The sequence below is a fragment of the Lepidochelys kempii genome, chromosome 2, assembly GCF_965140285.1.
Source record: "Lepidochelys kempii isolate rLepKem1 chromosome 2, rLepKem1.hap1, whole genome shotgun sequence".
Classification (NCBI taxonomy): Eukaryota; Metazoa; Chordata; order Testudines; family Cheloniidae; genus Lepidochelys; species Lepidochelys kempii.
Window position 1 is genome coordinate 269,298,562 of NC_136381.1, and position 27,242 is coordinate 269,325,803.

The 27,242-nt window shown below is 47.3% G+C and overlaps 1 protein-coding gene across 1 annotated transcript; it reads left to right on the forward strand.

The window, feature by feature from the left end:
* The first annotated feature begins 16,160 nt into the window (after positions 1 to 16,160).
* LOC140906201 (GTPase IMAP family member 2-like) lies at positions 16,161 to 16,922 on the forward strand. The gene has a single exon (XM_073329693.2). It carries the CDS (start codon positions 16,161 to 16,163, stop codon positions 16,920 to 16,922), a length of 762 nt encoding a protein of 253 aa, XP_073185794.2.
* Positions 16,923 to 27,242: the final 10,320 nt, after the last annotated feature.

Here is a 27,242-nt window from a genome sequence, read left to right on the forward strand (position 1 = left end):
ACAGCATCCTATTGAACCTTCCCCGCCCACCTCCAAAAGACTGTGTGTGTGCTGGGGTGGGGTGAGTTGGGAATCCTTAGACTCTCACAGACCTGCTGAAACACTTTGGAGTCACAGTTTCTCCTTTGATCCATGCAGTGGCAGATTAGCCAGTGGGCCCCTGGGCCCCATCCAATTAGGGGACCCCGGAAAAATGGGCACCCCACCCCCAGCAGACAAGTGCTGGGGCAGGTCAGGGGAAGTCTTCGCGCCCTGCCCCTACTCCCTGGAAGCAGTGCCAGACGGAGTGGGGGAAGCCCATGTGCCCCAACCCCGCTCTGCTCCCTGGCAGGAGCTCCAGGTGGCAGGGGATGCCCCAACACCGGGACCCCGGCTGCAGCCATAAGACCGGAGGAGCTCTAGCTCCCTGTTTTTGCCTCAGGGCTGGGGAAGCTGTCACTTTCTGCTGCGGCCCCAGGGAGCAAACGGGGGGCTGCAGTGTGGGGGTGCAGAATGGGGCGGGGCCATGGGTAGAACAAGGGCGGGGCCGTCGGGGAAGGGAGAGAACGGTGTGAGGCCCTGGGCAGGGCCACAGGCGGAAGGGGCAGAATCAGGGTGGGACTGTGGGCAGAAGTTGTGGGGAGGGGGCCCCCCACTTACTCTGGCCAAGGGCCCCACGGAACCTTAATCTGCCTCTAGTTTCCTGTGCAACTCACTTGGGACCCCAGATCTGGTGAAGAATTCATTCACTAGAACCCCTGCTACTGTCACAGCAGGTCTGGATTGCATATCGGATAAGGCTCAGGCCATTTTGTGAAGTATCCGTCGCTACCAGTAAATACTGATTGCCGGCGTCTGTGTCAGGCAGGGGCCCCAGCACACGGACAGCAATGCACTCCCTTGGTGCTCGAGATACTGCTGCAAAGGGCCCTCCCTGTGTTAGGGGCGGCTGCTGTAAGACTGTAAGGCGGACTGGTAGACCCACCCCATTTGTGAGCCTAATGATGAGAAATTGGGGTGGCCAACCCGAGCCTGAGGAGGAGCCAGAATTTACCAATGTACATTGCCAAAGAGCCACAGTAATACATCAGCAGCCCCTTCCCCCCCATCAGCTCCCCCACCCTTCTCCCAGCACCTCCCACACACCAGCAGCCCCGTGGATCAGCTCCTCCCCCTCCCTCCCAATCAGCTGTTTCATAGCGTGCGGGAGGCTCTGGGAGGGAAGCAGGGAGCAGCGAGGGCACGGCAGGCTCAAGGGAGGGGGCGGGAAGGGGTGGAGTGGGGTTGGGCCTGTGGCAGAGACGGGGTCGAGCAGTGAGCACCCCCCCGGCACACTGGAAAGTTGGCGCCTGTAGCTCCAGCCCCGGAGTCGGTGCCTGGACAAGGAGCCGCATATTGACTTCTGAAGAGCCGCATGGGGCTCCGGAGCCCCAGGTTGTATAGCCCCAGCCCGCTATGCAATGCTCCCATAGCCCCAGCCCGCTATGCAATGTTCTAAACAGATGTAACAAGAAATGACGATGGGGAAAAGGTACGAAAAAGGGAGACAGAAAGACACATTAGCCCAAATGAAAAGGTCTCCTGCTAGAGATTCATAGATTCCAAGGCCAGAAGGGGCCATTGTGATCATCTAATCTGACCCCTTCTGACAGGTAGAGGGCTGGGTTTACCGGTGGTGTCCCCTAGTGGTTAGGTCACTGGGCCTCCACTCCCCACAAACCTCATCCTCAACAACAACTCTTGCCGGCATACCCTCTCGTTGGGTCACCAATTCAGGCCCCTTTCTAGAGTTACAGATTTCAAAGAAATATACAGAGTCCCAAGGCCCTACCTGTGGTGAGGATGTAAGTCCACCTCCTGACCCCCTATAGGTGGATCATCCTTGCCTCGGGGCTTTGAATGTCTCTACTCTCTCCTTACTTCTGGGAGGGCATAAACCTCCCTTCCCTGCGACAAGGACCTGGGCCCTCTCTCTCCAACGGGCTCCAACCCAGGGCCCTATGAGTGGCAACAGTATCAAGCACCCTGGAGCACCTCAAGGGTGCCTCCTTGGGCCACTTCCTACCATTTGCCTCCCCCAAAAGGCTCAAAGTTCAACATAAGAGAGGAGAAATCCAGCTGGGCTCAGCTGGTAGCCTCTTCCTGAGAGCGAAAGCTTCTGCAGTTCCCCCCATTCGGGAGCTCTCAGGATAGGTCTGTCCACTTTTTAGCTGCCTGGCTCCCTTTTAAGCTCCTCCTCCAGCAGGAGCAGGCTGTACAGGTGGCGGGGGCAGAGTCACCTGTGCCCAGAACTTCTCCTTAACTCCTTCAGTTCCAGTGTGGAACTATATACCCCATCACACACTGTATAACACAGGCCATGGAATCCTCCCAAAATAATTCCTATCACAGATCTTTTAGAAAAACATCCAGCCTTGATTTAAAAATTACCAGTGATGGAGAATCCACCGTAACCCTTGGTAAATTGTTCCAATGGTTAATTACGCTCACCATTAAAAACTTATGCCTTATTTCCAGTCTGAATATGTCAAGCTTCAACTTCCAGCCATTGGATTGTGTTAGACCTTTCTCTGCTAGACTGAAGACCCCATAATTCAATATTGGTTCCCCATGTAGGTATTTATCGACTCTAATCAAGTCACCCCTTAACCTTCTCTTTGTTAAGCTAAATAGACAGAGCTCCGTGAGCTTACCACTATAAAGGCATGTTCTCTAATCCTTTAATTATTCTCATGGCTCTTCTCTGAACCCTTTTCGATTTATCAACATATGGGCATCAGAACTGGACACAGTATTTTAGCAGTGATTGCACCAGAGCCAAATCCACAGGTAAAATAACCTCTCTGCTCCTACTCAAGATTCCCCTGTTTATGTATCCTAGGTTCTAATTAGAAAATTTGGCTATAGTGTCACACTGAGAATCAATCATGTTCAACTGATTATCCACCAGGACCCACAAATCTTTTTTTTCCAAGAGAACACTGTTTCCAAGGATAGAGTCCCCCACCCTGTAACTACAGCTTACCTTCTTTGTTCCCAGAGGTATACATTTGTATGACAGGGTGCTGGCTAGGAAACCCTGAGCCAGCCTTCTGTCACGCCAGCTCCAACCAGGAAACGGGAATTGGAGCTGCCTGAGTAAGCCCAGCCGTAAGTGGCAAATAGAGAACAGCTGTCAGCCTCATTAGCCAGGGGCTACATAAAGGCTGGCAGGAAGGAAGCCAAGGGGGAGGAAAGGGAGTAGCCAAGGAGTTAGAGGCCATGTGCCCCATGGCTGCAGAAGTTAGCAGTCCCTGAGGCTATGAGCCTGATGCTGTTGGTAGCTACAAGTCGGTGGGAAGTTGTACTGTAAATAAATAGCACAGGTGATTTCACCACAGCAGAGGTCTCTGGCTGGTTTGTGGGTGCAGAAGTGGCAGAAGACAAAGGGGCCTGCCTGTGGCCTGTTACATGTGGGGCCTTGTCCAGGATCCTGAGCCAATGGATGTGGTTGGCAGCCTGGAGATGGAGGAGGCCCTGCAGTGGCTCATCAAATAGCAGGAGCAGATGCACAAGGCACTGCAAGGCTTCCAGCAGTCCCCCAGGCAGAGCCAGGCCTTGCTAACCTGGCAGGCAGAACAACTAAAAAGCCTACAGGACTTTATAAGAGAGCAGGCCAGCGTAAAGCAGCATCTCCTAATGAATGGTGAGTCCTGTGGTAGGGGATGGCATTTGGCTGCTGGGCTTGGGACTCTGTAAAATGGGCCCTGCAGTTGATCTGGATGCCTACCTTGGTATGTTTGAGTGGGTAGCCATGGGCACTGGATGGGATAGGGCAACCTGGGCCCCATGGCTGGCTCCCTACCTAGCAGGAGAAGCTCAAGCAGCCTATGTGGCCTTGAGTGGGGAACAGACCTGGCATTATGAGACAGTGAGGGTGGCCATCCTAGACCGGATGGGCCTGTTGGCAGAGAAATACAGCCAAAAATTCCCATCAGCCCAATGGACAGGGGCTATGCAGCCTGGTGCATTCTCCCAGAGACTGAGGGACTGGGCCACCCACAGGCTAAGGCACAAGATGCAAACAGTGGGGGTGATAATAGATGCCCTAGTCCTAGAACAATTCCTACAGGGCCTCCCCGAGAAGCCTTCTGTGGGGTTTCCCCCCCACAACAAAGATAGTACTTTGTCCCATCTTGAGAGTACAAATCTAACCTCTCCCCCCTGGGCCACTGTGGGTTACAAATGATGTTATAGCTATCTAGTCTTAGCCAAAGTTCTCTGGCCAATTCTACTCCCAGGTGGCTGATTTCCTTAGTGTTCTGTGACTCTTTGATTTTCTTCTTTAAATGATTTTTCAGCTCCGTAAGTCCTCGCTGCAGCTCATCTCCCTTACCAAGTACCAAGCAGGACAGGGCCTTCCTGGTCTTCCAATTTTTGTGGGAAACTTTCTTATTCATGACAGTCAGGTTGCAGGTCACCTCATCAATTTGCCTTGGCAACCCAGAGGTAGTTGTATAAAGGGGATTCAAGTTCTTCCCGGAACGCTTTGTAACTGCTTTCCCAACCAAGATTCTCTCCATCCTTTCTGGGAAGCTTCAAGATGTTGCTCTATTTTTCTGTGAAGTCTGGCACATTTGTTTTTGGTCTTGTTTTAATTTATTTTATTAGGCCTACAGCTCTCCAGCTTTAGGTCTTTCTTTAAGTTTTATTTTAATTCCTTTTGCAAAGCTCTTGTTTTAAGTTCTTTTGGACATCTGTAACTTTTGTCAGCACGTCTCTTATTTGTTCCATCTTGATTCAACAGGAATACCAGCTCACAATTTCTCTCCTTGAAAACTGGCTCCCACTCATGACATCAATGTTACTCCTTTTTAGCCCAAGCTATAGCCAATATTCAAGACCTTGTGGGTTGTTTCCAGTAGAAGGAGAAATTGATGATAGATTCAAGTCTTTGGTTGAAGCAATCCTCTTTATTTACAAAGAAGGCACACAAAGTCTGATTCTGTGAACACAGTAGGAATTAAACAGGAGGCAGTTTCTTTGCTCTCAATTCCAAGCCACTTTCTAGCCAGCATGCTATCAAAAAACAAAAGAACAACAACAAAACCAACAACTACTCTCTCAAGACCATGTTACATGATGCCTGACTAGTTGTCTTCTAATTTTCTGCTTGTTTTTTTGCCTCCCTCTGGCTGCTTGAGACCCACACACATGTAAACAGAGCTGCAACCAATCAAACCCCTGAACTTGCATTCAGTCTAGTCTCTGGGCCATGTTTTCCACTCCCTTGGCTTCCAGAGCAAGACAGGCCTTGTGGGTGGAAAGGGCAAATGTTTTTAGTGTGTAGTCCCCCTTTCTGAAATTAAATGCTACCATGTTGGGCTGCTGTGGTGTTTTCCCCTCCTTAGGGTGGCTAAATTTAATTATATTATGGTCACTATTACCAAGCAGTCCAGCTGTATTCACCTCTTGGACCATGTCTCAGGCACATGAGTAACTTGACATTTGTGGTCATTCTCTAGTTTGCCTGTCAGGTGCCTGAGACCCAGATCTTTGGAGTCCTTCTCTCTGGAGCCTCCAAAGTAATAGGGGTTACACATCGAATTCAGAGTTCCTCATTCTTTATCAGAAATGGAAGCATCCAGAATGGGAGGCAGCTGCTGATAATATTAGGAAGGTGTCAAAGGTTTTTCTTTGTGAGGTAGGAGGAAATTTCCTTACACTTTTCAAAAGTAAAATCATTTATGTGTGTCCTTGGGGAAGTTGGGTGTGCTGCAAAGTGGGACACAGAGGAGGCAACAGACAGTAGAAGTTGCAGCTGTAACAGGTCAGCGGGAAGGCTGGGCAGTAGGACATGGTTGGGGGGAGGAATGCAGCTGAGAGGTGGAGAAACAGAGGAGTCATGTGGAAGTTATTCTAATGGTGGGAAAGCAGAGGAGAGTCACAGTTGGACAGTGGCTACATCTATTTTGCTATTTATTCCTATGCTAGCTAGCTGTCTGTGCGGTATCTGTACTCTACTTACCGTTGTAAATATAGACATCCAATGAGGCAAGTGGGAGAAGAGAGAAAATGTTTGTCTTGATCCTCCACATAAAACCTAGGTCACTGCAAGGTTTTAGAAACTTAAAATTTGACCCCTGATCACTTTTACAGGAGTCTCTCCCTGACTTGCCAGCACTCAGCCACCCTTGGAAATATGGAATCATGGATATTACATCTGTGAAAAGACGGAAATCTATTTCCATAACAAAACAAAACTAGCCAAACCCAAACAGCAGACAAGAGGAGTAAGGCAGACCCACAGCCATGGTTAATTGTCCAGCTTGTTGGGTGCTCAGAACTCGTAGTCACAACATGATCTCCACCGAACTACACTTCATTCATTAATCTGACTAGATTACACAACAAAGTTTTACACAACAAAGTTCGGTTGACATAAAGCAGTTTGTCGACCTAATTATGTCAGTGTCTACACCAGGGATTGGCAACCTTTGGCATGTGGCCCATCAAGGAAACCCGCTGGCGGGCCGGGACGGTTTGTTTACCTGCAGCGTCCAGAGGTTCGGCCACTCGCAGCTCATACTGGCCTCAGTTCGCCGTTCCAGGCCAATAGGGGCTGCGGGAAGCGGCAGCCAGCACATCCCTCGGCCTGCGCTGCCTCCCTGACTCCTGCAGCTGCCACACATAACCAGCCCCCCCCCCCCACATCCCATGCCCTGATTCCTGCAACCCCGCCCCCATATTCCCATCTGCACCCCTTGCACCAAACGGAAACTGCTCCAGGTAAGAGCTCCACAACCAACTCCCTGCCCAAGCCCTGAGCCCCCTCCTGCACCTTAACTCCTGGTCAGACCCTGCACACCAACCCCCAGCCCGCTCCTGCACCCCCAGCCCTGGGCACCCTCCCGCACCATAAGTCCCTAACTCCCTCCCAGACCCCACATCCCAAGCCTGAGCCCCTTCCCGCATCCTAACTCCTGAACAGATCCCGCACCCCAATGTTTTCTTACATTTTTTTTATAAAGCGCTCTTATCCAAAGCGCTTTACAATAGTTAGCTAACGGTATAAACAATATTTGGAAAGATCATTAAGTGGTCCGCCGAGACCCTCGACAATTTTCAAGTGGTCTGTAGAAAAATAAGTTAGACTACAAAAAGAATCAAGGTACCTCACTTTATTTTCATTTACTTCCTATTACTTATAGGAGGAGGATGAAGAAAAAAGAATGAAAAATGGTGGTTGGGGGGAGGCAAGAGAGAATGTTCTTTTTCTTCGTGGGATCCCAAGGGGGGGGCGCCCAAAAATGAAGCTGAGCACAGGGTCCCACTAACTCTAAATCTGTCACTGGACTGGTAAAACAAATAATAGCTGCCCAATTTAAACCCATTACTCTTCAGCCCAGAGTGCCCCACTTTCTCGAGGGTATATCATTTCTAGTGTATTCCCCTTTCGTAAACTAAGTTACATGTTTAAAAACATGATAAATCAACTCCAAATAAACAACACCGTATGGACCTGCACTACGGTGAATCTATGGAAATTAAGACTGTCAGAGCCAGCTTTTCCCCTTTCTCTTATAGAGAGATCAGGAGTGCCTTTTTTCCCTTCAGACCTCCTAGCTCTGGGAGTTACATAAGGGATATGGGGAATGGGACTGGTGGAGGGGGCAACCTTAACACCAGATTTGTTTGTTTTGCAAAATTGCAGTCGGGCCATTTAATTCTCCCAGTTAGGAAGGGTGCATTGATCATCAAGCCACAATTGTAACTCGATATTAAATATGTTTGTCTGGTGACTATCACTTACAGCGGACGTGTAGCCTGGAGCTGAGACTATCATGCACATTTCCTGCCAAGATCAGTTCAAGAAACTTTCAGTTACCCCCGCAAACAATATTATAAATCAGTCTCTGCTGTACCTTTTAATCATTACTGGATTACGTTTAGAAGTGTGAGCAACAAGGGTGATGTCATGGTGGGAGTCTGCTATAGACCACCGGACCAGGGGGATGAGGTGGACGAGGCTTTCTTCAGGCAACTAACAGAAGTTACTAGATCACAGGCCCTGGTTCTCATGGGGGACTTCAATCACCCTGATATCTGCTGGGAGAGCAATACAGCGGTGCACAGACAATCCAGGAAGTTTTTGGAAAGTGTAGGGGACAATTTCCTGGTGCAAGTGCTGGAGGAACCAACTAGGGGCAGAGCTCTTCTTGACCTGCTGCTCACAAACAGGGAAGAATTAGTAGGGGAAGCAAAAGTGGATGGGAACCTGGGAGACAGCGACCATGAGATGGTCGAGGTCAGGATCCTGACACAGGGAAGAAAGGAGAGCAGCAGAATACAGACCCTGGACTTCAGAAAAGCAGACTTTGACTCCCTCAGGGAACTGATGGGCAGGATCCCCTGGGAGAATAACATGAGGGGGAAAGGAGTCCAGGAGAGCTGGCTGTATTTTAAAGAATCCTTACTGAGGTTACAGGGACAAACCATCCCGATATGTAGTAAGAATAGTAAATACGGCAGGCGACCAGCTTGGCTTCACAGTGAAATCCTTGCTGATCTTAAACACAAAAAAGAAGCTTACAAGAAGTGGAAGATTGGACAAATGACCCAGGAAGAGTATAAAAATATTGCTCGGGCATGCAGGAGTGGTTTCAGGAAGGCCAAATCACACTTGGAATTGCAGCTAGCAAGAGATGTCAAGAGTAACAAGAAGGGTTTCTACAGGTATGTTAGCAACAAGAAGAAGGTCAGGGAAAGTGTGGGCCCCTTACTGAATAGAGGAGGCAAACTAGTGACAAAGGATGTGGAAAAAGCTAATGTACTCAGTGTTTTTTTTTGCCTCTGTCTTCATGGACAAGGTCAGCTCCCAGACTACTGCACTGGGCAGCACAGCATGGGGAGGAGGTGACAAACCCTCTGTGGAGAAAGAAGTGGTTCAGGACTATTCAGAAAAGCTGGACGAGCATAAGTCCATGGGGCCGGACGAGTTGCATCCAAGAGTGCTAAAGCAGTTGGTGGATGTGATTGCAGAGCCGTTGGCCATTATCTTTGAAAACTCAATGGCGATTGGGGGAGGTCCCGGATGACTGGAAGAAGGCTAATGTAGTGCCCATCTTTTAAAAAGGGAAGAAGGAGGATCCTGGGAATTACAGGGCAGTCAGCCTCACACCAGTCCCTGGAAAAATTAAGCAGCAGGTCCTCAAGGAATCAATTCTGAAGCACTTAGAGGAGAGGAAAGTGATCAGGAACAGTCAGCATGGATTCACCAAGGGAAAGTCATGCCTGACTAACCTAATTGCCTTCTATGACGAGATAACTGGCTCTGTGGATGAGGGGAAAGCAGTGCGCATGTTTTTCCTTGACTTTAGCAAAGCTTTTGACACGGTCTCCCACAGTATTCTTGCCAGCAAGTTAAAGAAGTATAGGCTGGATGAATGGACTATAAGGTGGATAGAAAGCTGACTAGATTGTTGGGCTCAACGGGTAGTGATCAATCGCTCCATGTCTAGTTGGCAACCAGTATCAAGCGGAGTGCCCCAAGGGTCGGTCCTGGGGTCAGTTTTGTTCAATATCTTCATTAATGATCTGGAGGATGGTGTGGATTGCACCCTCAGCAAGTTTGCAAATGACACTAAACTGGGCGGAGAGGTAGATACGCTGGAGGGTAGGGATAGTATACAGAGGGACCTAGACAAATGAGAAGATTGGGCAAAAGAAATTTGATGAGGTTCAACAAGGACAATTGGGACGGAAGAATCGCATGCACTGCTACAGACTAGGGACCAAATGGCTAGGCAGGAGTTCTGCAGAAAAGGACCTAGGGGTTTGGGCAAAAGAAATCTGATGAGGTTCAACAAGGACAAGTGCAGAGTCCTGCACTTAGGACGGAAGAATCCCATGCACCGCTACAGACTAGCAGAGCAGCAGTTCTTCAGAAAAGGACCTAGGGGTGACAGTGGACGAGAAGCTGGATATGAGTCAGCAGTGTGCCGTTGTTGCCAAGAAGGCCAATGGCATTTTGGGATGTGTATATATAGGGGCATTGCCAGCAGATCGAGGGACGTGATCGTTCCCCTCTATTCGACATTGGTGAGGCCTCACCTGGTGGACTGTGTCCAGTTTTGGGTCCCACACTACAAGAAGGATGTGGAAAAATTGGAAAACATCCAGCGGAGGGCAACAAAAATGATTAGGGGACTGGAACACATGACTTATGAGGAGAGGCTGAGAGAACTGGGATTGTTCAGTCTGTGGAAGAGAAGAATGAGGGGGGATTTGATAGCTGCTTTCAACTACCTGAAAGGGGGTTCCAAAGAGGATGGATCTTGACTGTTCTCAGTGGTAGCAGATGACAGAATGAGGAGTAATGGTCTCAAGTTGCAGTGGGGGAGGTTTAGGTTGGATGTTAGGAAAAACTTTTTCACTAGGAGGGTGGTGAAACACTGGAATGCGTTACCTAGGGAGGAAGGTGCTCCTTCCTTTGAGGTTTTTAAGGTCAGGCTTGACAAAGTCCTGGCTGGGATGATTTAGTTGGGGATTGGTCCTGCTTTGAGCAGGGGGTTGGACTAGATGACCTCCTGAGGTCCCTTCCAAACCTGATATTCTATGATTCACGCTTCTGTAAGGCATGTGGTTTATTCCCCCATCACATTCTGATAAAAAAGAATTAATACAATATCAACGTTGCTCACATAAAATAAAACAAAAATGGTTAACTCATAGAGCCCTAATAGTAATTGTAAATAGGGGATCATTCTTGTGTGGGAGTGTTTCTCATGGGGTCCCACAGGGATCTATTCTTGGCCCAGTGCTGTTCAATATCTTTATCAATGATATGGAAAAAATATAAAATCATTGCTGGTAAAGTTTGTAGATGACACAAACATTGGTGGAGTGGTAAATAACAATGGGGCTAGATCAGTTATAGAGCATTATAACAACATACTTTTTAACACAGCCAAATGCAAGGTCATACAGCTAGGAAGAAAGAATGTGTAGGTCACACTTACAAGACAGGGGAGTGCACCCTGGAATGCAGTGACACAGAAAAGGATTTAGGGATTACAATGTATAACCTGTTTAACATGAGCTCCCAGAGCAATGCTGTAGCTAAGAGGGTTAACACAACTCTTGGATGTACAAGCAGCAAAATATCAAGTAGGAGTAGGGAGGTGATATCACCTGTATACAACATTAGTGAGACCATTACTAGAACACTGCATCCAGCTCCTATGTCCACACTTCAAACATTATGTTGACAAATTGGAGAGGGTTTGGAGAAGAATGAGGTCTGGGAAACCTGCCTTATAGTAAATAACTTAAGAAGCTCAGTCTATTTCTTTGATCCAAGAGAAAGCTGATCACAGTCTATAAGTACCTATATCTAGCAGATTAAAGCATAAAAAGATTCACTGGTTGGAAGCTGAAGCCAAAGTCAAACTCGAAATAAGGCACGTATTTTTTAACAGCAAGAGTAATTAACTGTTGGAGCAACTTCATGTGGGAGGGCTTTCCCTTTACCCTCCCCCCTGGTTCTTGTCACACAGACAGAAAGCAGAAGACCAGAAGTCCGAAGTGCAGTGCTATGCAATGTTTATTGGGGGTTGTCATAAATATAAAGGGAAGGGTAAACACCTTTAAAATCCCTCCTGGACAGAGGAAAACCCTTTCACCTGTAAAGGGTTAAGAAGCTAGGATAACCTCACTGGCACCTGACCACAATGACCAATGAGGAGACAAGATACTTTCAAAGCTGGAGAGGGGGAGACAAAGCTGGGTCTGTCTGTGTTATGCTTTTGCCGGAGACAGAACAGAAATAGAGTCTTAGAACTTAGTAAGTAATCTAGCTAGATATGCGTTAGATTCTGTTTATTTAAATGGCTGAGAAAATAAGCTGTGCTAAATGGAATGGATATTCCTGTCTTTGTGTCTTTTTGTAACTTAAGGTTTTGCCTAGAGGGATTCTCTATGTTTTGAATCTAATTACCCTGTAAGGTATTCACCATCCTGATTTTACAGAGGTGATTCTTTTTACTTTTTCTTCTATTAAAATTCTTCTTTTAAGAAACTGAATGCTTTTTCATGGTTCTTAAGATCCAAGGGGTTGGATCTCCGGTCATCTATGCAAATTGGTGAGGATTTTTATCAAACCTTCCCCAGGAAAGGGGGGGTAATGTTTGGGAAGACATTTTTGGGGGAAAGACGTTTCCAAACGGACTCCTTCCTAATAAAATAAAGCCAGTTAGACGTTTGGTGGTCGCAGCGAAAGTCCAAGGGCAAAAGGTAAAATAGTTTGTACCTTGGGGAAGTTTTAACCTAAGCTGGTAAAAGTAAGCTGAGGGGGTTTTCATGCAGGTCCCCACATCTGTACCCCAGAGTTCAGAGTGGGGACGGAACCTTGACAGGGTTAGTTTCCAGCAAGCATGTGTACCATAACTCTGATGTCGCAGAGCCTTATTGGTTAGTCTTTAAGGTGCCACAGGACTCCTCCTTGTTTTTGCTGAAACAGACAAACACGGCTACCCCTCTGAAATAAATACCAGCAACCCCACTGGCCCTTTACCTAGCCAGTTTCTTGTGGATATCTCAGTATAATTAAAACTTGAGGAGGAATTCAAAGGAGAAGAGATTAGTGGCTTCATATACTGTATGAGTGATCTCACTGATTTCAGTGGGACTATTCACATACCTAAAGTTAGGCACGTACTTAAGTGCTTTACAAAATTGGGGCGAGAATGCTAAGCACTTAGCAGGACTGAGCCCTAAGATAAAAGAGCAGATAAAAGAGAGAGTGAAAGAATCAATACCGAAGTGCAGGGTGCATTCTCTTCAACCTCATGCATCAAAAGTCAAACTGTCAGGTAAGTTCTCATTTAATTCCTGATGAAAATGTATTTGTACACATAGAGCAGTACATAGGAATGGCCACACTGGTTCAGAGCAAAGGTCCATCTAGCCCAGTGTCCCGTCTCCCAACAGTGGCCAATGCCAAGTACTTCAGAGGGAATGAACAGGACAGGGCAGTTTATTGTGTGATCCATCCTGTCATAGAAGATTAGGGTTGGAAGGGACCTCAGGAGGTCATCTAGTCCAACCCCCTGCTAAAAGCAGGACCAATCCCCAATTTTTGCCCCAGATCTCTAAATGACCCCTTCAACGATTGAACTCACAACCCTGGGTTTAGCAGGCCAATGCTCAAACCACTAAGCTATCCCTCTCCCTCACTCCCAGCTTCTGGCAGTCAGAGGCTTAGGTACACCCAGAGCACAGGGTTGCATCCCTGAGCATCTTGGCTTATAGCCATTGATGGACCCATCCTCCATACCAGAGACTGATTTTCATATACCCTCCTCAGCTTGAGTTACTGGCAGTTAGGAAAATTGGTATGGTCCCAATCCTGCAAACACTTCCACGTGTGTGTATGTGAGTATAGCCATTGCCTTCACTGGGACTAGCCTTGTTCTTAAACAAGACAAAACGTGTTTGTAGGATCAGTGCCTATGACTACAGTATAGCTTGGTACTTAAGCATATGTCTACCTCTAAGCACATGGGAGTAGTTCCATCGAAGTCACATGTCAATAGTATTAATTGTGATTAAAGTTAAGCACATACTTAAGTATCTTGCTGAATCAGGGTCTTTATTTCTAAACTGGGAAAATTTGAGGAAGAAGAATGGTGGACATTAAATATTAAGAATCAAAGTGTCATTTTCAGAACCTCACTATTCTGGCCATAATCAAGATTTCAAGGCTGATAGAGGAGTATTTCTAATACTGTAGTTTCTAAATTCTGAGCTTGGAGGTAAAAGGATGTTTTAAATAAATAACACATTTTAATCTATTTCAGAGAGAGATGAAAGGGAGGAAGAGCAAAGGAGGAGCCATAACGTATGGTGAGAAAGTTACACCAAGAGCCTTGTTCTGGCCACATTTCTGTGCTTCATTCAGAGGACCTTCCTCTTCTCTGCACCAACTTTCAGTGGGGATTCCAGAGGGCTCTGTTCTGGGCCCCCTCCTATTTTCCCTCTGACCCTATCTATTTAGTACATAAATATTGTTTTACCTGCATGCTGACAACTCACAAATATCCACTTCTGACCTATCTCCTTCTCCCCAAACTAAAGTCTCAGCCAGTCTTTCTGACATGTCAGTGGTGACGTCCAGCCTTCAAATCTATTTCAAAATGGCCATAACAGAGCCTTTAATCTTTCTCAATAAAACTGTCCACTTTTCTTCTCTTTCTTAGTTACTGTGCCCAGCACCACCATCCTCTATGTCACTCAGGCCTATGACCTGGGCATCATCTTTAGCACCAGCATTTCTTTAGACCCTTACCTCCAGGTCATGTCTACATCTTGCTGCTTCCGCCTGCACAACATCCCTCGGATTCAGTCTTTCCTTTCTGTCCGCCCTACTAAAACTCTCCTCCAGGCCCTGTTTATTACTCAACCTCCTCTCTGGAGGAGCAGTCTTCCTCCAAGTCTATCCATTGAATATAGTATTGCATAAAACATAGAATCATAGAAGATTAGGGTTATCACAGAATCATAGAATATAAGGGTTGGAAGGGACCTCAGGAGGTCATCTAGTCCAACCCCCTGCTCAAAGCAGGACCAATCCCCAACTAAATCATCCCAGCCAGGACTTTGTCAAGCCTGACCTTAAAACTACTAAGGAAGGAGATTCCACCACCTCCCCAGGTAACCCATTCCAGTGCTTCACCACCCTCCTAGTGTCCTTCTTCTGTCCTAAGTGCAGGACTCTGCACTTGTCCTTGTTGAATCTCATCAGATTTCTTTTGGCCCAATCCTACAATTTGTCTAGGACACTCTGGACCCTATCCCTATCCTCCAGCATATCTACCTCTCCTCCCAGCTTAGTTTCATCTTCAAATTGGCTGAGGGTGCAATCCATCCCATCATTAATGATGTTGAACAAAACCAGCCCTAGGACCGACCCCTGGGGCACTCCTCTTGATACCGGCTGCCTACTAGACATCAAGCCGTTGATCACTACCCGTTGAGCCCAACAATCTAGCCAGATTTCTATCTACCTTATAGGCTATTCATCCAATCAATACTTTTTTAACTTGCTGGCAAGAATACTATGGGAGACCATCTTCCTGGCTCATTTCTTCAATCATATCACCCTTCCTCTTTGCTTTCTTCCACTGCCTCCCCCTTTTCCACCCCTTCAACTGTCTTTAATTTAAGTCCCTTCATAGTCTATATCTGCCCTACCTATCGTCTCTCATACAGTAAAGGGAAGTGGACTTGCACCTCCACTCTGCCAATGATGCTAGCCTTCATCACTGTCCAATTTTTGGAAAGACACTTTTGCAAAGTCTCCCATGCCACCACCTGCACATGTCAGGAGCTCCCTGTAAAACTCCACAACATTTTTGTCCTTTACATTTCTCCTTAAACCCACCTATGCCATGGTGCCTACAAAACACATGACAATGGTGAGGCAGCTGATGTGCTGTAGTCAGGGATAACAGTCTCACAATTATCTTGTGCTCCTTCCATCTGTTTCTTGTATTCACTTGTAGTCTCCGTTTTAAATTTAGAGTGTAAGCTCTTTGTGTCAAGAAGTGTGTTTTGGTCATGTTCTCCACCTTGTTGGTGAAGTGGTTCCTGGAGGTGGGGACCATCTGCTGTGACTTCTCCTCACCACTTCAGACTCTTGTATACCCCTCATACCCATAGTACCATTGGCCAGAATCTGTGGGCTGGAGGAAGAACAAACGGTTCTGTACCATATATTTTTACATTTCAGTGGGTGTGTTGAATTTTAAATGTTCATAAATATAAAGGGAAAAATCAGTCATGAGGCAAACTTCTGCAAACACACTCAGTCCTGACCTCCACCCCCACTCTCCACACACAGATCTTAAGCCCTTCAACCACAACTTGAAACCTTCCTTCCTGCTATCCCAGTCTTGGTGTGTGCTTGAATGGAGAATGATAGATTTGCTAAATTGTGTTGTGGTTTAATGATGTGGCTGAATAACCATTAATAAGGATAAAACAAGAAAGTGGATTCCACTGATTCATCTAATCTGAATCTGTGTCCCCACTGGTCAAAGGCTCGTGTTCTGACCCATCCTGGGCCTCACAGCTATAATTATAGGAGTAGAAGTACTACTCAGGTTCTTACTCTGTCAAACTTGCTCCCAGCAGACCCAGATATGCGATCAGAACTGAGACTCATCCTTGTTGGTAAAAGTGGAGCTGGGAAAAGTGCGACAGGAAACTCCATCCTTGGCAAAAAAAAGTTTGTGTCCAAGCTCTGGGCAAAGTCAGTAACTTTGACTTGTGAAAAAGGGCAAAGGAGCTGGAATGGGAGGGAGCTTGTGGTTATTGACACACCTGCCATTTTTGACAGAAAGGTTTGTGATCCAATAACCTCAAGAGAGATTGTTCGCTGTATTGCACTCTCTGCCCCTGGCCCCCACGCTCTGCTGCTGGTGACCCAGCTGGGCCATTACACTGAGGAAGACAAGGACGCAGTGAAGCGAATACAGGAGATTTTTGGAGTTGAAGCCGTGAGGCACACGACTGTCCTGTTCACTTTTAAAGAAGATTTAGGGGTTGACTCACTGCATGACTACATGAGATATTCAGATAAGAAAGATCTTAAGGGGCTGATTCAGAAGTGTGGGGACCGATATTGTGCTTTCAATAACAAAGCAACTGGAGCAGAACAGGCTGAACAGGTTTCTGAGCTGACTGAAGTGATCCAGGGAATGGTTCAGGAGAATGGGGGCAGGTATATCAGTGAGATCTATTTAACTGAACAAAACAGGAGACGCCCGATGGAAATAAATAAAACAGCTGCAGTGAAGGATGTGAAAGCAGGTGGTACAAAATATAGTGACGTTATTTTGGGCTTCGGGGTTGCTGCAGTTTGTATTGTTGTTGTATTTCTCCTGATTTATCTCCCTCATTAACAGCCATTAATAAAGTTTCATTGCAACCTAACCCAACTGCTTCCCAAAGCTTCTCAGCTTCTCCGGCACCTCACTCTTATGCTAGTGCAGCACGTTCATACAAAATACAAGTAATAATGTTAATATTTCTTCCTTATTAACATTACGTATTATAATAATATCGAGTTCTTATATAGAGCTTTTCATAAGTAGATCTCAAAGTGCTTCACAAAGGAGACTGGTGTCATTCTCCCCATTTTACAGATGGGGAAACTAAGGCTCAGAGAGGTGACGTGATTTGCTCATAGTCACTCCGCAGGTGAGTGGCAGAACTGGGAATAGTCCAGTGGTCCAGCCATGAGGCCTCAATATTAGGTTGCTTTAAAGAGTCTTGATCAAACTTTGCCCTCACTTACCCTGCATTTGCAATAGTTTGAGTCCATTAATTTCAGTGAAGCCCTTCCAACCCTAACCTTCTATGAATCTAAGTAATCAGGCTTATGGCCATGTAACTGCTCCCAGGTACTCTGGAGTTGCAGTGGGGTAGCTCTATTAATTTCAGTGGAGTATTGTGAATTTACAGTTATGCAATAGACTACAATGTAGCCCTCTGAACAGAGGTGTCTAATAACTTCAGTTGTTATGTAAATTTACAGTAGTTCAAACTCTGTGAAATTGAACATTGTAAAGTTCCCACTAAAAATTAGAGAACATTTAGAGGGCCAAATTTAGACCTGTGAGTAGATGGAAACTCCATTGGCTTCAGTTACACAAGGAATTAATGTGGCCCATTCAGTGTACCCTCATTTGATATTTTGAAAGGAAAGAGTGTAAAATCACTAGAGATATGTGTATGAAATATGGTAATATATGGAATTGTTACTTTAAAAAAATAAACTTCAGTTTCTTTCTCAGTTAGAACTGCTGCCAAATACAATGGCAATTTCCCCTGAATAGAGAGATCAGCATTTGTCCAGTACCTTGTGTGAACAAATCATGAGAACATTAAAAACTTTTCTAAAGATGAATCCATGTAATAGAACATCTGGCAGTGCTGATTCAGGGAATGCAATTCATTTTTGTGGAGATTTCTGTTTCCAGGCTCTCTGACCTCAGTGATTTTTCAGGACTGCAGGGTACATAAACATGCAAACAAAAGGTGTCACTTTGGTTTTGATGCACAGTTCTGCTTCTTTAAGTGTAAAGGGGTCGCCATAGCCTGTCTGCAAGGGCAGTGCTGTGAGGCAATTCAAGATGGAGGATGTTCCAGAGACTGAAGCTGGGCTGTTACTCATTCACTAAAGATGAAAGATAACAGAATTTGAGAATAGAAAAGTGAAAACACAAATTGCTAACAAAATGTAGAAGCAGGGAGAAATCTTCTGTGTTTCATGTACTGCATTTTGGGTAATAACATGAGAGGAATCTGTGACAGGTTAGACCCCTTTGGGATGCCACCTGATGTACCATGGTTTCACTGAGCCTCTCCTGCCCAGCCAGCCTGGATTCCCTCTCCCTGTTTTGCTGAATTAGGCTCTCCGGCCTCTTGCAGCACACACACAGGTAGGGCTACACCCAGCTGCAGACAGACTGAAATCAGCTCTGTGTGAAAAGGCACCAGCAGCACTCATGTGCACACCCCTAATAACACTGTCTTGCCCTGTATAGGAAGATCTGCACAGTGCAAACTCATAAAAATTCACCCTCTCCATTAGTGTGAAGCGAGATATGCACAGTCTCTCCCTCCCTCCAATTATAAATTGCACAAACTGGGTTTAATAATAAACAAAACAAATTAACTATAAAATGCAGATTTTAAGTGATTATAAGAGATAGCTAACAGAATAAAGCAGATTACCTCAGTAAATAAACAGAAACCACAAACTGATCGTAACACACTAGATAGGTAGGATACAAATTAGCAAATTCTCACCCTGAGTAATTTTTAAGATTTTTAAGGCATAAGTTGCCTTGGCTTTCCCAGGTTTTCATACACAGGCTAAAAATCTTATCCTGGGACCATCACTTCCCCCAGTTCAGTCTTTGTTACCCAGGTGTTTCCAGGTGTGTTGTTGCAGGGAGAATGAGGTCTCCTCATGTTGTCATTGTCCCCCTTTTATATCTTTCCTCCACTTGCTGGAAAGCTCTTTTGCTGTGATCTGGGTCAAACAGTTCCCATTGTGTGGAGCTCTCTCCGAGAGGTTTCTATTCCACACAGTTCCTGGGGTAATCCTTATGTTTTTGCACATTTCCTCAATAGGCCATAACGTAGCACATTTGAAATACGGAGACATGGTCAATATCCCCAGTTTTAGATACAAAAATAATACATGCATGCAAATTGGATAAACACATTCAGTGGGTCATAACCTTTTCAATGATACCTTACATGAGCCATTTTGCATAAAGTATATCTTAGTTATGCCATATTCATATCATAACCAAATTTCTATGAAAAATATGGGGTGTAACCTGTGTCAGACTCCATGCATGAAAACTGAAACTGGCTATTTAGCAAAGCAATTATTTACAGGGCTGCTCCTACTGATACTTAGCATTCTAGCCATGTACACACAGACTGACTTCCTGGTGCCACCTCCAAATCCTTCCCTCCTGCAACCTGTACAACTCCATGCATGTTCCCACATCTTTCCTTTTAAAAAGTAATTGTTTTTATTATGTCTTTGTGCAAACATTTCATTACTGGAAGGGTCAGAGGTTAATACTACATAGCCAATCCTGGGCAGATGGCCTTTATCACCAGCCCATTGTGGGTGGTTAGGCATTATAGTCCTTCAAGTGTGCCACTCTTCAAACCAGTCTCCCACTTCTTCTTTATGTTATTGCTGTTGATGGGGGACTTGATTTCACCCTGTTGCCTCCTCCACTCTGTTGGGTGGCACCCTGATAATGCTCTGTATTGTTCATATTCCTGTTACTTGTTACAGTCAAGTTGATGGAGGAGACTCATTCTAACTAAGCAATAATTGGATAAGAGGGAAGGTCCTCTCATGGATCGTAATTGGTTAAAAGACAGTGTTGGGAACACTGGGGCATGGCCACTAGGTAACTCGAGGGGATGGAAGACTACAAGTGTCGATGAAGCCCCCTCGCACTAGGCCCCGGTGTCCTTGGCCCTCCCTCCTGCCTGGAGGCACTCACAGCAGCTCTGCGTGCTAGGCCCAAGTGTCCTTGGCCCCCCCGCCTGGAGGCACACACAGCAGTTATGCTGAGAATCTGCAACAGTATGTTGCAGAGTCAGACTGCCTGAAACTAAGCAAGGCCAAACAGGGGAAATATGAAAAAACAATGCTGAATAAAGCAGCTTTATGTATAGTTTAACAAATAATACAAAGAATCAGGGAACTAGCTGGGAACTGGATTGGCTGGCTATATGGATACTTGGAGCAGCTTGCTATTGGATAAGTATGCTGGAAAAAAGGATGTATAAAAGCCTGTGTAACTTCCTGCTCTGTTGTACAGGATTTGAGATTCAAATCTCCCTGTACCTTTTTGAAGCTTCAAATAAACTTTTCTGCTTCTCCACCCCGTTGTGATTATTGGGTGTAGCACACCGGGTAACGAACCAACTCAAGCTGTTGTTCAGCCTCTCGGCACTGGGTGCCGGCAACAGCTTTTGGCGTCCCTGGGTGGGCTCGAGGCTGCAATTTAGCCTTGCCCGGACCCCTCCTGGAGGTCGAGGATTGCGGCGAGAACCGACGCCCAGCGCGCACCGGTGAGTTCATCGGGGGCCTCGGAGGAGACGCGATTTGATCGACCCCAGAGGGCACAACGGTGCAACGCACTCATATAGTGGAGAAGCTGTTGTGGACCACGGTGAAGAACCGGTCCCTTAGACATGGGGGAGGAGCAGCTGAAGGCCACGGTGAAGAACCGGTCCCTTGGATCAGGTAGGATCCTTTAAAATCCGGATTATATGCTCTGTTGGAACCTGGGGACGCCCAGAGTTACCCTGTAGGTATGGGACAGGGACAGAGCTCAGAGGTTAGGGCACGGTGTACGCCCCTAGAGTGCATTCTAGCAAACTGGAAGGTATTTGGTGCGGATCCGATGACTAAGAGCCAATTAAAACGATTCTGTACAGTTGACTGGCCTCAATATCAACTAGAGGACCAGGAGTGGTGGCCACCAGGAGGGTCAATTAATTACAACACGATCCTTCAGTTACTCCTGTTCTGTCAGAGAACAAGGAAATGGAATGAACATATGTATGCGCATTTGTTTCTGACTTTATGTACTCGACCAGATATTTTACAGCGCTGTAATCTGACTCCAACTGGTTTGGTAGCAGCTAATGTTAGTCCCCAGACCCCCACCCCCACTGTAATGGCAGAGCCGGTGTCCCCTTCGGCCCCTACACCCACACCTTGTAAGTCCCCAATGGTTGGCCTATACCCCTTAATCACTGAAACTAAAGTCGCCCGGTCTGGATCAGACAGGCGTCCTGCCACAACTATGCAGGTTTATACTCATGTGCCCTTTAATCCTGTGGATTTGGCTGCTTTCAAAGCACAGGCAGGAGAGTTTTCCACCAACCCAAGCAGGTTTATATCAGTCTTTGAGGGGTGCCTCAGTAGTCACAAGCCGGACTGGGATGATTGTAACGTCCTCCTGCGAACCCTATTGTCTGAGGTTGAAAGACAACAGGTTGTGTCCAAGGCAAGGGAGGAGGCACAGAGACGGTACGACCGGGATCGTATTAATGTCCCTGACCCGGATGCACAAGTCCCCCGAGCAGACCCCAGGTGGGATCCAAATGATCATGGGGATATGACCCGCCTTACCTCCTATAAGGAGTTGCTTTTGCATGGACTCCGTCACTCGGCTGTCCGACATAATAATTGGGCAAAGCCATATGAAGTAATGCAGGATTTAAAAGAAAGCCCAGGGGCCTTTCTACAGCGTATTCGGGACACCATTCGACAGAACACTAATGCAGACCCCGATGATCAGGCAACTGAGTCAATTATTAAGGGAATTTTTACGAGCAGAGCAGCCCCTGATATTAAGAGAAAGTTACAGAAAAAGGAGGATTTAATGGGTATGACCATGGCACAAATTTTAGAGACTGCAAACCGAGCTTATAGTCTGAGAGAGACAGAGAAGGAGAGAAAGCAAGTGAGATTGATGGTAACAGCGGTACAGGCCGGCACTAAGAGAAGTGGCCGGGGAGGAAGGGGCCGTGGACGCGACCGTCCGGGCCTGCAGGAGAGACGACTGGGTCGCAACCAGTGTGCCCTGTGTCGACAGGAGGGACACTGGAAAAATGAGTGCCCAAAGAGGAAAGAAAAGGGGGGTGCCCCTATGATGGCGATGGTGGAGCAGGAATAGGGGTGTCAGGGGAGACGGACCACCCTACCCCCGGAACCCCGAGTAAAGATGCGGGTGGGAAGCTCAGAAATAGATTTTTTAGTGGACTCTGGAGCGGCCCGAACTGCCGTAAATCAGCCTCTTCAGTTGCCAGTAGCAGATTCCCTTACTGTGGTGGGAGCCACAGGCAGGGACACCAAGTGCCCAGTGTATGCCCCAGCGGAATGTGCTTTGGGAGACAGGACTATATCCCACAAACTGGTATACCTCCCTGAGTGTCCAACCCCTCTGCTGGGACGGGATCTACTTTGTCGCCTCGGTGCCACCCTGCATTTTACTGAGGACTAAATAACCCTTACCTTACCCCCTGAGAATGCCTGAATCATGACCCTTGCAGTTGAGCCCTCAGCCATGCAAGCCCCAGAATGGAGCCCGTGGGAAGACCAGGTGTACCCCCTCGTGTGGGCATCAGGGATTCCAGGAAAGGCCACCCACCAGACCCCTATTACTATTCAGCTCATACCAGGGAAAGGCCCAGTGCAAGTAAAACAGTATCCAATCAAGAGGGAAGCCAGAGAAGGTTTACAGGAAACTATAGATCGATTCCTAATGTATGGTATTCTCCGGGAATGTCAGTCAGCCTGGAACACTCCCATTCTACCCGTACAGAAGCCTGATGGCACGTATCGGCTGGTACAGGACCTAAGGGCAGTCAATGAACGGGTTAAGACTCTGCACCCTCTTGTCCCTAACCCGTACACCTTATTGGCTTCTATAGGGGGACAGTATACCCATTTTTCAGTCCTTGATCTGAAAGATGCTTTCTTTACCATCCCAGTTGCCACCCCATCACAGGAGATCTTCTCCTTCGAGTGGGAGGACCGAAAAAGGGTTAAAAAGCAACTTTGCTGGACAGTGTTGGCCCAGGGATTTAAAAACTCTCCCACCCTTTTTGGCCAGGCTCTGGCCAGGGACCTACAGGAGTGGGATAATGAGGAGGCTCTCCTTCTGCAGTATGTAGATGATTTGTTAATTGCCACTGTGGGCCAAAAACCCTGTCTTAAAGCCACCGTGAGCCTCCTGAATTTTATTGGACTTCGGGGATATCGTGTAGCACGGAGTAAGGCTCAAATTGCCCTCCCAGAGGTACGGTACCTCGGGTTTCACATACGGCAAGGGGAGCGTCAGCTTTCAAGCGAAAGAAAGGAAGCTATCTGTCAAGTTCCTACCCCAAGTAACCGTAAGCGGCTCAGGGCATTTCTGGGTATGGCAGGCTTTTGCAGGATATGGATCCCAGAGTTTGGACTGTGGGCTAAACCCCTGTACGACTGTGTAAAAGGAGCAAATCATGACCCCTTCTATTGGACCCCAGAGGCTGACAGGGCATTTAAAATCCTGAAAAGAAAATTGATGGAAGCCCCGGCTCTGGGCCTGCCAGATCTCTCTAAGCCGTTTCAGTTGTATGTACATGAACGAAGGGGGGTGGCGCTAGGAGTGCTTACACAGCTGTTAGGAGCATGGAAGCGTCCTGTGGCTTATTTTTCTAAGCAATTGGATCAGGTTGCAAAGGGTTGGCCGGCATGTTTACGGGTGGTCGCAGCTACTGCCCTAGTGCTTGAGGAAGCTGAGAAGCTAACATTGGGAGGGGTTATGCAAATCTATACTCCCCATATGGTCTGAGCCTTATTGGATGCAAAGGGAGGGCTTTGGCTCACCCAGGCTCGGATTGCTCGGTACCAGGCTAAGCTGTTAGAGAACTCTGAAGTCACCCTACAGCCTTGCCCCTCCCTTAACCCAGCTACTCTCTTGCCAGAAACAGAGGAACAGAAACATGATTGTTTAGAGATCATAGATGTCCAGTACTCCAGCCGTCCGGATTTAAAGGATGCACCCCTCCCAAATGCAGATTATGAGTGGTACACTGATGGTAGCAGTACTGTAATAGATGGGCAAAGGAGGGCGGGTTATGCTGTTGTGACCCTCCATGACACTGTGGAAGCTGAAGGTTTGCCTGCTGGGACCTCTGCCCAGCTTGCCGAACTAATAGCCCTGACCCGTGCACTTGAACTGTCAAAAGGAAAGCGGGTCAACATTTTTACTGATTCAAAGTATGCTTTTGGTGTGCTGCATGCTCATGCTGGCCTGTGGAAGCAAAGGGGAATGCTGACAGCCCAAGGCTCCCCAGTCAAGTACGGGCCCCAAATCCTCCGGCTCCTAGAAGCTGTACAACTCCCCTCGGAAGTGGCGGTCGTACACTGTAAAGCCCATCAAAGGGAGGATCAAGATGTGGCCAGAGGTAACGCCCGGGCAGATAGAGAGGCTAAGCATGCTGCCACCCTGCCATCCCCTCAGACTGAGAACGCCCATATGCATGCCCTTATCCCATCAGTAGGGGAGCTTCCAACCCCTCAGTACTCTGGGGAGGAGAGACAGCTAACTGACAAACTCGGTCTCTGGGAAAAGGAGGGATGGCTTCATTCCCCAGAAGGGAAGGTCCTCTTACCAAAGGGCCTAATCCGGCCAGTGCTGCAGAAACTACATCAAACCACTCATGCTGGCAGGGAAGCACTTATCCAGCTAATGGGAAAATACTTTATCACTTCCGGACTCCGACCCCTGGCTGCCCAGGTACAAGCGGACTGCTTAGTCTGCCAAAAGAATAACCCCCGACCGGGACATCCTGTGCCGCCAGCTGCCCTAGAACCCACTCCGGGCCCCGGACAAGTGAGGCAAATAGACTTTACTGAGTTTCCCCGGACCCAAGGGTTCAAATATCTCCTTGTTATAGTGGATCGGTTCAGCGGATGGCCAGAAGCCTTCCCATGCCGTAACTGCACTGCCAGGACAGTGGCCCTCAAGGTTGTTAAGGAGATCATTCCTCGCTTTGGACTCCCCGTGGATGGAATCTGACAATGGGACACACTTCACATCAAAAATCATTCAAAGCATCTCACATGCCTTACAGATCCCCTGGAAACTCCATACGCCCTGGAGACCGCAAGCCAGTGGGGTAGTGGAGCGGACCAATCAGACCCTTAAACGGCATCTCTCAAAAGTTTGCCAAGAAGCCTCACTGCGATGGCCTGATGCTTTGCCCCTCGTCCTACTCCGTATCCGCGTTCTCCCAAAGGGTAGATTAGGGCTCAGTCCCTTTGAAATTATGTTTGGAAGGGCATGGCCCATGAATGGCATCCCGGTTCTGTCAGGGGAATGGGAGTTGGGTAATGTTTTTTTGTCACAGTATATGTGTTCCCTGTCTGCTGTTCTCTTGTCTCTTCACAGGTATACCAAGGATTCCCAGCCTCTCCCCTTGGACTCTCCCGTTCACTCCTTACAGCCCGGTGACTCTGTGCTTGTTCGCACCTGGAAAAACGAGCCTCTCCAGGAAAAGTGGAAAGGACCCTATACCGTCCTGCTGATCTCCCATACAGCGGCAAAGATCGAGGGACACAAGAACTGGATCCATCACTCTCGTCTGAAGGCAGTACCTGCCCCCTCGTCAGCAGAACAGTGGACCGTCCAACCTGCTGACTCCTCATCTAGTAACGATCTCGGGCTAAAGCTACTGTTTAAAAGACACAAATAGCGGGCACCTTAATGCTAAAATGGGCCCACCCAGGTACTGGAAACCCTGGGTTAAAAAGACTCTGGTAATAATTAATTGGGTAACATTGTTATTCTTTGTATTGGTATTTCCAAACTGTGCATATCAGGAGCATAACGCCTTTGTTTTGCTTGCGCACCATGTTGCTACTTTAACAAACCAGACTGATTGCTGGGGATGTGCTCCGACTCCACTATCCCCCAAAACGGGAATGCCCCTTGACATGCTGCCCTTGACCCTAGCAGAATTAGCCACCACCAAAGAGCAGGAAAGAACGGACTCACCGTTCTGGAACAAGACCTCTTTACAGCAAGCCACCTATCAGGACCAGGAGTATTCAGTTGCAGTACTCACTGAGGGAGTGTTATGTTTTACCCGAAACCAATCTGATCCCTATAGGCATCCTGTGGGAAAGAGCTCCTGTGTTATTACACAGTGGGCTGATGGGTATTAAATAAAGACCAACAGGGGAGGCCAACGGTGTGGGTGTAATGGTTCCTCCCCTTTTAGGGAAACACTTACAAATAATCTTACCACAAAAAAGGGGTTTGGAAATGTAACTTGCCGTCCAGTTAATATCTCCAATGTAGCAAGCCAATGGTGGGTTTGTAGTGGTCCCTATGGAGAGTGTAATTTAAATGGCACAATTAGAAATGCCCCCACTTGTACCCAATCAGGAGAATGGGATGCCCCCCTAGGGGCATATGAACTGTTTGGAAAAGCAGCCTTAAATATCCCAGAAATCCCCTTAAAAAACAGTCCTTATTGGGCCCTACAGGGTCACTATTTTGTATGTGGCCAAAAGGCTTACAAGGTGCTGCCAGCCAACTGGACAGGTAGCTGTTATATAGCTCATGGAGTTCCTCATCTTTCCCTAACTGCCACACTGCCCAAAGGAAAGATTAGAAATGCCCGAGACACCTCTGTTGAGTCACAAAAAAAGACCCTGCGGCGATTGACTAAGGCATTGGCGGGCAATATAAAAAATCCCCTCACAACCGAGAAGCTGGTAGGGTGCTCTGTACTGGGAATAGCGCCACGGTTTACCGGGCCAGCCCTGGCATGCATAGGCCGCTATACTGTAAGGCTGCAAATGGTACTTGAAAAAGTGGCCTTAGAGTTAGAGGACTCGGTTAGTAATTTAGGGTCAGCAGTAAAAACATTAAATAAAAAGGTACAGCAGCTCAGGACGTTTTCCCTCCAAAACAGGCTGGCTTTGGACTATCTCTTGGCATCCCAAGGAGGGGTTTGTGTCCTTATCGGGCCCCGATGTTGTGTATATGTAAATAATAGCAGTTATAAGATCTATGAAAAGGTGGTACAGGCTGAGGCCCAGGCCCGAGCCGGAGCACAGGTTGCCTATACTGCCCCAGAGAACAATTGGTTGCAAACCTTGTTTTCAGGCT

What these genes read in the sequence shown, in the direction of transcription:
- LOC140906201 (XM_073329693.2), top strand. Translation starts at nt 16,161, where the DNA reads ATGCGATCAGAACTGAGACTCATCCTTGTTGGTAAAAGTGGAGCTGGG.